Source organism: Salmo salar, chromosome 19, assembly GCF_965601325.2.
Source record: "Salmo salar chromosome 19, fSalSal1, whole genome shotgun sequence".
In the NCBI taxonomy this organism is placed as follows: domain Eukaryota; kingdom Metazoa; phylum Chordata; class Actinopteri; order Salmoniformes; family Salmonidae; genus Salmo; species Salmo salar.
In genome coordinates, this window is record NC_138309.1 from 13,299,258 (window position 1) to 13,314,089 (window position 14,832).

The following is a 14,832-nucleotide window of genomic DNA, read 5'->3' on the forward strand; positions in this document are numbered from 1 at the left end:
ATTTTACTTCTTAATAATGTTATGAGGGTCTTGATGGTGTGGAGATACTGTTCAATGTATGGGGTATACGTTTACATTTTAGTCATTTAGAAGACGCTCTTATCCAGCATACATTTTCATACTTTTTCATATACAGTCAGAGACATGCATTAGCCATACTAATTTGAGCAGTCAGAGATTATTTCTCTGGTGCTGTCATGAGTAACGCTTGAAGTGAAACATAAAACGTGCCAGTGGTTTGTTTACTAGTTCATATTTTACAGCTGCTGGATGGTAGGCTACTCCATTACTAAACACTTAGGGGGCCATGCCGCTTGGTCGGCACCGGCTCACTACTTCAACCACATTGCCGTGGTCATAGTGACACTTACTGTAGGTAGTCTACAATTTGTCTTTAATTAGGCAAGTCAGTTAAGAACAAATTCTTACTTACAATGACGGCCTACGCCGGCCAAACCCTCCCCTAAATGACACTGTTCCAATTGTGCGCCGCCCTATGGGACTCCCAATCACAACCAGTTGTGATAAAGCCTGGGATCGAACCAGGGTCTGTAGTGACGCATCTAGCACTGAGATGCAGTGCCTTAGACCGCTGCGCCACTCGGGAGCCCAAATCTCCTGCACTGTGAAGCAGAGAGTGAGCCAGGTTTTGTTTATCAGGGGAAAATGACACGTTGGCCATGCAATGCAGCGTGTGATCTGTTTCTCATTAGTGTGAGTCTGGTCTGGGCTGTAGTCGGCTGTTTTGTTTCCCCTTTCATCTTTTACAGTGTTTGGTGGTGGAATCAGAAGCCTAGCACACACACACGTCTGGGCAGAGTCTCTTCTATATATGGGCGGGGTCTCCTCTCTCTGACAAGCTGGCTAAGCAGAGGCCTTCTGCCACACAGCTGATAAAGCCTGGAGACCATCACTACAGTATTTCCATCACCAGGGAGACAGGAAAGGGAAACTCCCCTTGTCAGATGTTACAACATGAGATAAGTTGACTTTGTAAGGAACTCAGAGCTTGAGATGTAATCTAAACACGTTGCGCTGACTGACAACACAATGCACCAGATAAATGATATTGCTCCCCCTCTCTCTTTACTCTCTCTCTTTATATCTCTCTCTCTCTCTTTATCTCTCTCTCTCTCTCTTTATATATCTCACTCTCTTTATCTCTCTCTCTCTCTCTCTCTCTCTCTCTCTCTCTCTCTCTCTCTCTCTCTCTCTCTCTCTCTCTCTCACACATGTCAATGTAGAAATTCTGTGAATCAGTGCACGGACCAGATTTGAAGATAAAAAAACAAGACACCTTGAAGATCTGGATACAATTATCTCCGATACAGCCGGTTACCTGCTGTGGTGCCTGCTGGGTAAGGGGAAGTAGGTGCGAGGGATCAAATGACTTCCCCTCATTACTCATAGACAGACACACATTGATACACTGATGTTCCTCCTGTTGGAAGGGCTGTGTTGTGTTGCCTCAGTTTACTGATGACTAGCAGTGAGTTTACCATAACACACCTAGTGAAATATTTAACATACAAAACAATACAAGAGGAAAATGTAATGATGAAGTAGCCTTAAAGTAAAATGTGCTGTCAATACTTTGTCAGTACACATAGGTATTGAGTCTCCTATGGTTATCCGACTTATACAGATTGAAATGTACACATTGTTTAAGGCTGGACTCTTGTAATGTAGGCCTATGCAGTTTACGCAAACTTAATAAGCCATTAACAGGTTGTAGTTTTGAATGCTGATCTGACTAGCCATGGCCTCCGGTTAGAGAGAGCAATGTAGCTGTTTTAAATTATGCCAGCCGTATAAATAAGTAGTAGTCGATGTTAGCAAAGTCACTATCTATGATTTTACAAGTGCATATAATGTAATTCAGTTATACTGCCCTAAATTATAACGTCTACTAGTCAACTTTCACCACATCGTATAGCCAGAGCCATGCAAACCAATGAAAGGCTTTACACTGCATTACGTCTTATATTCCTGTTTTCATAACCACACTCCATGTCAAAGATATTAAGATAATGGCTTCATTTTATGCAGAGAGTATATTCAAAATCATCAGAGGAGCCATTGAGAACATGGTAATATGGAAGTCAGCAGTTTTAAGAAAACAGACTAACTCCTTTGAGGGAGGGATAAGTTGCAGTCCCTTCAGTTGTTTCAGCACGGTAAATCTTTGTGCCTCTGTTATTTCACTTCAACAGAACCCATGCCAGAGAGAGAAAGAGATAGAGTATTGAAACTTGCTGAAATTCATTTCCTCTTTTGCAAAATACATTTCTGTTCTTTAAATTATTGCAAGCCCTCAGTTTCTCTAACCAGAGCAGAGGTTATTTCAACTCAAAAACCACCCAAAACCATAGAGACAGTATTTCAGAGCTGTAGCTAAGTTAAAGTAAACAATTGCAATATGTGATAAGTTAATAATTTCCTATACATGCAAGTACTACAACACACAAATGCTATTTGTAATCTTCCTCATCTAGTTTAGATGCTGTGTTAATTCATTTTACATACTCAGTTACCTCAAAAATGGACCACAAGTATCCTTCCTCTTTTAATCCTAATGTATACATGACAAGAATATTCCATATTTCATATACTCATCATTTTGCAACATACTGCAGCTTTGACAGAGCAACAAGGTTCAAGTTACATCCGTCAAATGTTACTTTAGAATGTAACTTTCATAAACTGTTTTGTCAAAGTACAACTGTGTTATAAAATGGGCTTACAAAGCAATTGTAAAAAAAAAAAAACACATCAATACATAATTCATATTCCCTAATAATATGTTGGACTGGTTATGTTAATCAGCTTTAGCAATACATTCATTTAGTAATATACATTTGCATAACTGCCTTTAACACAATGTGCCAAATCTAGGCTTGCTGTGAGTCTACAACTTTCTTAGCCAGTCCCAGCAGCACAGGATATTTGAGGGTCCTGTTCTTCCAAGACTCTGGGATTCCCTGAAGACCTGTCTGGAAAGACAAGGGAGGAAGAACAGATAAAGGCTACAGTATATAAAATGCTAAGCCTTCAGAGCAGACACAAAGCAATCCATCCGAGGTCAAACTCATTACCCAGGCTGAAACTATGGACACGGGATACAGAAACGTTTTTTTATTGCTTACTCATTATATAGGCTACACCTTATAGTCAACATTTATAAATTGGAGGAAGGTTGACTTATAGAACAAATAACTTGAATAATTAGGTTTGAATATCCCGCTGTGTGGAATGTCTTACAATCAAATGACCATGTAACAACTATGTAAATACTAGCTACTTGAAATACTAGCTAGCTACTTCTGATGAATAAAAGTTCTATATTTGGATAATATTTGCATGGGCCATACAGTATAACTGACTGTAAGTTGCTCTGGATAAGAACACCTGCTAAATGACCAATGTAAATGTAGGGTTTTGCTCCAACCCTACCTGTGCTCCAAAACAGGCCCCTATGAATGAGGCCCTACTGGCAGTGCATCCCCCGCGGCGCATGGTTCCCCTGACTGCCTCCTCCAGCTGGCTCTGTGTCAGGACCCCGTGCAGCGCTCCCTGGAATGCACCTGGCAAGGCTGGGAATAGGAACCGCAGACACAGATAAGGACCAAGAGGTAATTGTCTTCATACTATTTACTCATGTCATCAATCATTCAATATATTTCTTAAGTTTTATTGGGCAGTGTGTGTGGTTACATTTTCCATGTCAATAAATCCTTTTGAACTGAGAGGGGAAGGGAGGAATACACCAACATGAGTTACACACATCCTAACATGAGTTACACACATCCTACCATGACTTACACACATCCTACCATGAGTTACACACATCCTAACATGAGTTACACACATCCTACCATGACTTACACACATCCTACCATGAGTTACACACATCCTAACATGCGTTTTGGCTCCAAAGATGCAGGAGCTCCCGTCTCCCACTTCAGACGGGAGGGAAATTTAAGGACGGGTTCATTAATGACGGGATCAAAGACTAGAGAGAAGGAAAGCACTTTCTTAGACCAGAGCTAACTAACTAACTAGCTAACGGATGTGCTGACTGGGATGGTGTGGTTACGATGCCAAGTCGACAGACTGGACCCTGCTGCTGCCACAGCCGTGCTGGCGACGCCACCTACCTTTGTGTGTGTGTGTGTGTGTGTGTGTGTGTGTGTGTGTGTGTGTGGGACCTACCTCATGTGTTAGTGAACACAGCAGGTATCAGCTCTGGGGAATGCTTGGCTAAGTTGTCCTTCACCTGACAGATTTGTGCTGCAATGGTGAAAGGCAGAGTGAAATGCAACATTTAACACTTCCCATATGCATTTTTTATTACCATACTTTGGGGAAAAATCCTATTTTCTTCATTAACCTGCCACTCAAGATTCTATTCCATTTACATTTTACAGTCTTGCGTTACCTTTTTAGGTTTTGACTGGGTGAGATTTGGCTGTTCCCACCATTGTATTAATATTTAATATACAATATGTATAATCTAACGCTCACAGGAGATTAGTAAAATAAATCAGTTGAGCTCTACATCCTTACTTAACATTCTAGCTAGGTTGCACATCAAATGGCACCCTATTCCCTAAATAGTGTACTACTTTTGACCAGAGCTCTATGGGCCCTGGTCCAAAGTTTGCGTAAACTGCATAGACCTACATTACGAGAGTCCAGCCTTTAACAATGTGTACATTTCAATCTGTATAAGTCGGATAACCATAGGAGACTCAATACCTATGTGTACTGACAAAGTAGTGACAGAAAATTTTATTTTAAGGCTACTTCATCATTACATAAATATGGAATAGGGTGCCATTTGGGATGAAGCCCTAATAATGCATGAGCAGAAAGATTGTGAATGTTTATAAGCAGGAGCGGCATTAGAGTCGTACCAATGACAGCCCTGTCCAGATCCTGAGGGTTGTTTCTGTTTGGGTCGTTGAGCTGGGCCAACACTGAGTCCAGAGCATTGGGGTCAGAACCATTCAGGATGAAATGCTCCAGGAACCTGACAAGAAATGCATACTGAACAAATTTATAAACTCAACATGCAACAATTTCAAAGATTTTACTGAGTTACAGTTCATATAAGGAAATCAGTCAATTGAAATAAATTCATTAGGCCCTCATCTATGGAATTCACATGACTGGGAATACCGATATGCATCTGTTTGTCACAGATACCTTAAAAAAAAGAAGGTAGGGACGTGGATCAGAAAACCAGTCAGTATCTGGTGTGACCACCATTTGCCTCATGCAGCGCGACACATCTCCTTCGCATAGAGTTGATCAGGCTGCGCGAAGGTGCTGGATATTGGCAGGAACTGGAACATGTTGTCGTACACATCGATCCAGAGCATCCCAAACGTGCTCAATGGGTGACATGTCTGGTGAGTATGCAAGCCATGGAAGAACTGGGACATTTTCAGCTTCCAGGAACTGTGTACAGATCCTTGCAACATGGGGCCGTGCATTATGATGGAGAAAATGAGGTGATGGCGGATGAATGGCCCGACAATGGGCCTCAGGATCTCGTCACAGTATATCTGTGCTTTGAAATTGACATTGATAAAATGCAATTGTGTTTGTTATCCATAGCTTATGCCTTGCCATACCATAACCCCACCACCACCAATGCGGCATTCTGTTCACAATGTTGACATCAGCAAACCGCTCGCGCACACGACGCCATACACGTGGTCTGTGGTTGTGAGACCGGTTAGACGTACTGTCAAATTCTCTAAAACGATGTTGGAAGCGGCTTATGGTAGAGAAATTAACAATAAATTCTCTGGCAAGAGCTCTGGTGGAAATTCCTGCAGTCAGCATGCCACTTGCACTCTCCTTCAAAACTTGAGACATCTGTGGCGTTGCTGTCACGTCCTGACCAGTAAAGGGGTTATTTGTAATTAGAGTTTGGTCAGGACGTGGCAGGGGGTATTTGTTTTATATGGTTTTGAGTGTGTGTTTAGGTAGAGGGGCGTTTGATTTATGTTTCCGGGGTTTTTGGTTTAGTTCTATGTTGTATAGTTCTATGTCTGTTTCTAGGGTGTTTATTTCTATGTTTAGTAATTGGGATTGGGGCCTTAAATTGGAGGCAGCTGGTTATCGTTGCCTCTGATTGAAGGTCCTATAATTAGGAGTATGTTTGTTTTTAGGAATTGTGGGAGGTTGTTTTGCACTGCTAGGGTTAGCCTGCAAACTGTTATGGTGTCGTCCGTTTTCTTGTTTTCGTGAAGTGTTCGTGGTTATTTAAAATAAACGTCAAAATGAGCACTCAACCCGCTGCGCCTTGGTCCAATTCATACGATGGCCGTTACAGTTGCATTGTGTGACAAAACTGCACATTTTAGAGTGGCCTTTTATTATCCTAGCACAAGGTGCACCTGTGTAATGATCATCTTGTTTAACCCCCATTTTTTTCAATTTTTTTTCAATTTTTTTATTTTTAAATATTCTTTTTTTAGGGGTGGATCAGCTTAATATTGCGGAAAGAATATTGCTTCCATCAATGTAATTGTCTGCATCATTTCCAATCCCCCATATATTTTTTTGGTAAATATATATCCATATATGCATGCATACATATACACATATATACATACACATACCTATATAAACATACTTTTTTAAAGAATATACCCTTATTATTATTCCCCGCAAACCCTACCACCTATCCCCCAATTGGAGTAATTGAAAACTACATGGTAATGTAAAATGTGCATTTCTTAGTGATCCAATACGTAATATAGTACACTTATCATAATTTGGTTTTAATCCAGAGAGGATAGCAAAAGTATCTTGATCCTCTATGAGGCCGTGGAGAGACTCTAATTGTGGTTTTAAAAGAAACCATGAATCATCGGCGTACAATGACACCTTAGTTTTTAAGCCACGGATATCTAATCCCTTAATATTATTGTTTAATCTAATCTTAACAGCTAACATTTCGATGGCAATAATAAATAGATATGCCGATAGTGGACAACCTTGTTTTACTCCTCTAGATAGTTTAAAACTTTCTGAGATGTAGCCATTATTTACTATTTTACACCTAGGGTTACTATACATAACGTTAACCCATTTTATAAGAGATTCCCCAAAATTGAAATATTGTAGGCATTTATATATAAACTCCAGTCGTACTTTTTCAAAAAGCCTTTTCAAAATCAGCTATGAAAACCAGGCCTAGTGTCCCCGATATTTCATAGTATTCTATTGTTTCCAGTACTTGTCTTATATTATCTCCAATGTATCGTCCATGTAAAAAACCTGTCTGATTAGGATGAATAATATCTGACAATACTTTTTTAATTCTATGCGCCAAGCATTTTGCTAGGATTTTTGCATCTCAACACTGAAGTGTAAGAGGGCTCCAATTTTTTAAATGGACTGGATCTTTATATATACCACTTGGGTCCTGTTTCAGTAATAATGATATCAGACCTTGTTGCGTGTCTGATAATCTACCATTTATATAGGAGTGGTTAAAACATGCTAATAATGGTCCTTTGGGTATATCAAAAAAAGTTTTGTATACTTCCACTGGTATGCCATCCAGCCCTGGAGTTTTCCCATCCTTAAAGGCCCCAATTGCATCAAGCAGTTCCTCCTCTGTAATTTGGCCTTCACATGAGTCTTTCTGTACAGATGTTAATTTTACATTATTATTAGGAAAAAAATCCATACAATTAGTTTCAATTAGTGGAGATGGAGCAGCCTGAAACGAAAAACAAAATCTTAAAGTACTTTACTTCCTCTTTCAAAATATCATTTGGTGAATCATGCGTGACTCCATCATTTGTAACAAGTTTTAATTAAAAAAAATTGGTAGCATTTCTATATTGAAGATTGAAAAAGAATTTGGTGCATTTTTTTCCCCATATTCCATCCAGTTCGCTTTATTTTTATAATATATTACACTGGATCTTTCTTGAATAAGTTCCTCCATTTCTTTTTGTTTTTCCTCTGTGCCTCTATGGTACCGTTTTTATTGCTATCTAACTGTACTGTTAGTCCTTCAATTTCCTTTGTTAATATGGATTCTTTTGATCTAAATTGCTTTTGTTTTATAGATGAGTACTGAATTGCATGGCCTCTAAAGGCACACTTAAAAGTGTCCCATACAATAAGGGGATCTGCTGTACCTATGTTATGTCTGGAAAAAGTCAGTTATAAATTCTTCTGTCCTAGTTCTAAACAATTTATCATCTAGTAGGCTTTGATTAAATTTCCAATATCCTCGCCCACGTGGAAATTCTGTAAGAGTAGTATATATGCCAATTATGTGATGATCCGACCGCATTCTGTCCCCTATCAACACTTTTAAAACTTTTGGTGCCAGAGAGAATGGCATAAGAAAGTAGTCAAGACGACTAGCTTGATTAAGCCTCCGCCATGTATATCTCACTAGGTCAGGGTATTTAAGTCTCCATATATCCACTAATTCCAATATATCCATGACATTCATGATTTCCTTAAGTGCCTGAGGGTGATAGTTTGTTGTGTGATTTCCTTTCCGGTCCATAGAGGTATTTAAGACCGTATTAAAATCTCCCACCATAATAATAGAGTCTAGTGTTGCTTGTAGAGTTGATAAATTCTTATATTTCAAAGAAGCTTGGATCATCATTATTCGGACCGTATAGGTTAATAAGCCATATCGGTTTATTGTCCAATAACATATTTAAAATAATCCATATAATCTGATAATCTGTTTGGACAATTTGCACATTTGGATCAAAATTTACTGTTAATTAAAACCATCACCCCTTTTCAATTTCTTTGCCCATGGGAGAAATATATTTCGCCCCCCAGTTCTTTTTCCACAAAACTTAATTTAAAATTGTTGAATGGGTTTACTGTAAACAATAGATATTATATATATATATATATAGCCTTCCCTGTAGCTCAGTTGGTAGAGTATGGTGTTTGCAACGCCAGGGTTGTGGGTTCGATTCCCACGGGGGGCCAGCACAGAAAAAAATTAAAAATAATAATGTATGAAATGTATGCATTCACTACTGTAAGTCGCTCTGGATAAGAGTGTCTGCTAAATGACTAAAATGTAAAAATGTATATTCCTTCTCTTTTAGCCAGGTAAATACTGATTGCCTTTTCTTATTATCTGCTAGGCCATTACAATTGTAACTGGTTATACTTATTTCACCACTTACCATAATGAGACACAACTTTAAATTCTATTTATGAAAATATATGTTTGTAAACGTACCATTAAAAAGTAACATGATGATTGAGTGTCTATATAGCTGTTCCATGATATTTGCATTGCTACTAAGTAAACCTCCAATTGGTCCCTACTATTCCACCCGCTAAAAGCCTTCCTCATCCCTAGTTGGGTTGTCATCCCAATGCCCGGCAGACCACCCCCAACCCCCATATCCCATAGCCCTGAACAGACTGGGATCCATCCTTCGAAAAGAACACACAGTGCCATTTACCGAATTTAAGTAAATCAATTGCCAAATGCATTTCCATCGCCCTCACCTCGATTTGTATTATATATAGCTGTGGATCATCCTCTATTGTCCCTAACATCTTTTACTCCTTCGCAACAGTTGTGGGATACACACATACACCCACACACACTCAACCCTTTCCCCCCACACAACCATAAGCTCACATTCTCAACAGTTGCACCATCCCAGAGCCCAACTCAAGAAAGGACTTGATTTACAAATGCACTTAGATTTGCAGCTGCATTAGAAAGCCTGCAAGACCGTGCAAAAAATGGGCAGAAATTGGGAGATTTTATTAACCATTGTCACATCCTAGATGATGGAGGTCAAATGTACACCTTTTCCCTGAAACACCCACAGTACGGTCACCCGTATTGACCATATTCCCAAGCATCTCCATGCAGTCAGACTTTTGATTTTGTGCCACCAGGGTCACAATAATATACCCCCTCTCTGAATGTCCGAGTGTGACCCCCTCCCCATGGGTTACTGCAGCTAGTGTTGCCAGCACTGCCACTGCCTGGGTGGGGGCACCCCACCGAAATGTCCACCGGCTAGGTACATAATCACCTTCTTGATATACTACATGGATTATCTTGGCAAAGGAGAAATGCTCACTAACAGGGATGTAAATGAATTGGTGTACAACATTTTAGAGAAATAAGCTTTTTGTGCTTATGGAATTTTTTGGGGGATATTTTATTTCAGCTCATGAAACATGTGACCTTTCCATGTTGCATTTCTATTTTTTGTTCAGTTTAGATATGGCATAATCTCGTAAATTGTACCTACCACAACCATAGTCAGTATTTTATTTTTGTAAAACATTTTTTTTAACCTTTATTTAGCTAGTCAAGTCAGTTAGGAAACAAATGATTATTTACAATGATGGCCTACACCGGCCAAACCTGGATGACACTGGGCGCCACCCTATGGGACTCCCAATCACAACCTGTTGTGATACAACCTGGATTCGAACCAGGGGGTCTGCATTGACACCACTAGCATTGAAATGCAGTGCCTTAGACCACTGCGCCACTTGGGAGCCTATTAAGCATGGATTGTGTTATTAAGCACGGTTAATGGAGTGAGTAATGAGATAAATTACACAATTTATGAATTAAGAGCCATTTTCTGCTCTATAGGCCTACAGTACCTTGCTGCAGCCAGTGTCATGGCCACACACATATCGTTATTCTGGGTTACACGTATGGCCGTCTCCACCTTCTCCAACATCTCTGGCATCCCAGCAAACATCGCCACAACAGGAGCCATCTTGGTGACCCCGTCCATCTGACAGTCCACGTCACATCCTGAAATGGAGAGTGAAAAAGTAAAATCTTTGATTCCCTCAATTCCTCACGTCCCTCTCAAAGCTCATTGGAGGAGGAGGTCTAAGGAGAGGGACCTTGGAGACTATCCTCCAATGCGCCTTGAGAGGGAGGTGAGGAATCAGTGACAGAAGGAATCAGCGATTTGACAGCTTGTACTTTTTTCAAACAGGTTGTGTCTAAATGTAACTCATAATAAATTAACCCAGGACAGACGTGCTTCCTTTCGGCTGGTGATCTTTTTGTTACTGTACCTGTCTCTTCTTTTCCTGCATCCACGTTCCTCATGAAGGCTTTGAGGCTTGCGTTTCTCCAAGGGCCATCAATGGGGAGGACAGCTTTAGGACCTTTACATTTCAATTGAGAGTGAACAGCTTTAGCTGACTGAAAAAAATATAAACTCAACAAAAAAAGAAACGTCCTCTCACTGTCAACTGCGTTTATTTTCAGCAAACTTAACGTGTAAATATTTGTATGAACATAACAAGATTCAACAACTGAGACATAAACTGAACAAGTTCCACAGACATGTGGGGGGGTCAAAATCAAAAGTAACAGTCAGTATCTAGTGTGGCCACCAGCTGCATTAAGTACTACAGTGCATCTCCTCCTCGTGGACTGCACCTGATTTTCCAGTTCTTGCTGTGGATGTTACCCCACTCTTCCACCAAGGCACCTGCAAGTTCCCAGACATTTCTGGGGGGAATGGCCCTAGCCCTCACCCTCCGATCCAACAGGTTCCAGACGTGCTCAATGGGATTGAGATCTGGGCTCTTCGCTGGCCATGGCAGAACACTGACATTCCTGTCTTGCAGGAAATCACGCACAGAACGAGCAGTATGGCTGGTGGTATTGTCATGCTGGAGGGTCATGTCAGGATGAGCCTGCAGGAAAGGTACCACATGAGGAGGATGTCTTCCCTGTAATGCACAGCGTTGAGATTACTTGCAATGACAACAAGCTCAGTCTGATGATGCTGTGACACACTGCCCCAGACCATGACGGACCCTCCACATCCAAATCGATCCCGCTCCAAAGTACAGGCCTCGATGTAACGCTCATTCCATCGACGATAAACGCAAATCCGACCATCACCCCTGGTTAGACAGAACCGCAACTCGTCAGCAAAGAGCACTTTTTGCCAGTCCTGTCTGGTCCAGTGACGGTGGGTTTGCGCCCATAGGCGACGTTGTTGCCAATGATGTCTGGTGAGGACCTGCCTTACAATAGGCCTACAAGCCCTAAGTTCAGCCTCTCTCAGCCTATTGCGGACAGTCTGAGCACTGATGGAGGGATTGTGCGTTCCTGGTGTAACTCGGGCAGTTGTTGTTGCCATCCTGTACCTGTCCCGCAGGTGTGATGTTCTGATGTACCGATCCTGTGCAGGTGTTGTTACACGTGGTCTGCCACTGCGATGACGATCAGCTGTCCATCCTGTTTCCCTGTAGCGCTGTCTTAGGCGTCTCACAGTACGGACATTGCAATTTATTGCCCTGGCCACATTTGCAGTCCTCATGCTTCCTTGCAGCATGCCTAAGGCAGGTTCATGCAGATGAGCATCTTTCTTTTGGTGTTTTTCAGAGTCAGTAGAAAGGCCTCTTTAGTGTCCTAAGTTTTCATAACTGTGACCATAATTGCCTACCGTCTGTAAGCTGTTAGTGTCTTAACGACCGTTCCACAGGTGCATGTTTATTAATTGTTTGTGGTTCATTGAACAAGCATGGGAAACAGTGTTTAAACCCTTTACAATGATCTGTGAAGTTATTTAGGTTTTTACGAATTATCTTTGAAAGACAGGGTCCTGAAAAAGGGACGTTTCTTTTTTTGCTGAGTTTTACATGTTCAATAACCATACTGTGGAGAATAGTTTAAAAACCCTGGCTTCATGATATCCCAATAGGAAAGTGTCATTGTCCAGAACATCGTCTTTTCAAAAGGGGATTCCCCATAAGTTACCAAAGGATAAAACAGAACTCTGTGGTATAAAAACTGACAAAAGCACACAACCACTCTACCCCTCTGTGGGACCAGATGCCTAGTCAGTTATTCACTTTTTTACACTGTTTCTCTTGTCATAGGTCAGATGATGGGGCACAGAAAAGCAACAGTTTACACACATACAGGAAATGACGGCTGATCGGTTCCCTACCGTTCTTTTGTCTGTATGGGTTATTGAGAGGAAGATCATACACAGTGTCTGGGCCAAAGAACTTGTAGATGCGCTTGGTCAAGTCCTCCACGTTCACATCTAGTGATTACCAATACAAACATAGAGCATATGAGTATATTAAGTCATTCATGGAGTGAACACGATAAAACAAACTCGACATGAAATGTTCTTTATTTAGCAAGACATTAGGCCATTGGATGTTTGTCCTATTTAGTGTCAGTATGTTACCTCCACATTGACTGAGTGACTCTAGCAGTACATAGGCCTGGTCTCCGTAGCACGTCTGCTCTCCGGTCTCTCTGCGGTAGAACGGGTTAGCAGACTGAGGGCGGAACTCGGGACACGGTTCCAGATCTGACAGAACCTCCTTGAGTCGCTCTGGGTTGTAAATCCAATGCATGGGCTGGGCTGTTGGGGTGGGGTACATCGAAAAGAGAAAGTTACTGGACTGATATTAGTGTAACCTTAGTTGTATTTGGACTTTTATTTTGGCATAGACCTAATGTATTGAGTCATTGTTATAGTCTGTGACCCTTATTTCCTGTGGATGTAGTATAAGGTATCTACAACCAGAAATAGAGGTTTCATCAGCTTATATTATGACTTCCCTGTCATAATATTCAGTCTTCGGTATGCGTTATGTACTGTGGTTATTAGACATAATGATATTGAACACTTTCCACTTTCCAATTCTAGAATGAGTCCAGATCATAAATTGCCATACTGTATGTGTACGGCTTGTAATATTGCACATAGCAAGAGCGCAACGTTAATCAATCCATATGACATTGATTGTATGTACTTTAATTCTAATGGAACATTATTGATTTTATAACACTGTTGTTGAACTTTGTTGAGAAGGCAGAGTAGGGTAACACCCTTTTATACTCTTAATATCATCATTGGCAGCTGTGCAGCTTTCTCATACTGATTAACACCAAGACATTACATCAGAGCTATGTTTGAGCCAGTGCTGCAGTATCTTATTGGGATGTTACTGTTAATGAAAAGATATCAGTCCCATGAAATGACCTGCTGCGTCTGCCACAGCTGCTCCAATGATTGCACCTATGGCTCTCTCTGCCACCGTCGAAGCCGTCTGTGTCATGTAGTCCAACAGAAACAGAATTAGTGGTTAAAATGGCTCTCTCCTGAAATGTACTTCAGCTTTTCAGTTTTTCTCCGTTTTTATTGTACTGGATGACAAAATGTGAATTTTGAATAATTGAAATTGAAAACATTATTACTAGATACTATATTGGCAAGAAAAATAACAATATTTAACATGGCTGTAATACAAAATATATGAATCAACTAAGAAATGTAACAGACAGTTGACCATACCACCCTCTGTACTGTACGTCATGCATTCAAAACAATATGAGTCAATTAGCACACAGGATTAACACTTTCCTTACCATAGTTTTCTTCTTACTCTCCCCCCAGCTTCACACTGATGTTGTTTTGAAAACTTGACTGACGCTGTGTCATCTGACGCTGGAGGACTGCCCAGATATACTGAGACGGTTATAACACTGCAACGATGACTCATGAAAAGGTCTGAGAGAGACCGGTAGGGGGCATATATTCTGATCTGTTATTGCATCGCTCAGGTTTAAGATAAGATGGTTTAATAAAATATGTTACTCAGTAAAACCATGGTAACCTTTTTTGAATATAGTGTTTGCTCCCAGGATACTCATGTGGATGATCCCCCCCCCCCTCCTCTATTTCCATGTTTGTATGCTTTCCACTCCACTGCTTTGCCCATCAGTTATACACAGCTGATGCCCTCTGGCCGTCTGATCTGATCCCCCTCATCCTAACC

General features: G+C 40.8%; 1 protein-coding gene across 1 annotated transcript; it reads right to left on the reverse strand.

The window, feature by feature from the left end:
• Positions 1-2,562: 2,562 nt before the first annotated feature.
• On the reverse strand, positions 2,563-14,488 carry selja (selenoprotein Ja). The gene is given in 10 exon segments (NM_001193497.1): positions 2,563-2,993; positions 3,454-3,593; positions 4,213-4,290; positions 4,917-5,032; positions 10,660-10,816; positions 11,089-11,181; positions 12,984-13,082; positions 13,233-13,412; positions 14,037-14,103; positions 14,423-14,488. Coding segments are annotated over 10 exon segments (1,035 nt in total). The 5' UTR covers positions 14,426-14,488; the 3' UTR covers positions 2,563-2,891.
• Between the last annotated feature and the right edge of the window lie 344 nt (positions 14,489-14,832).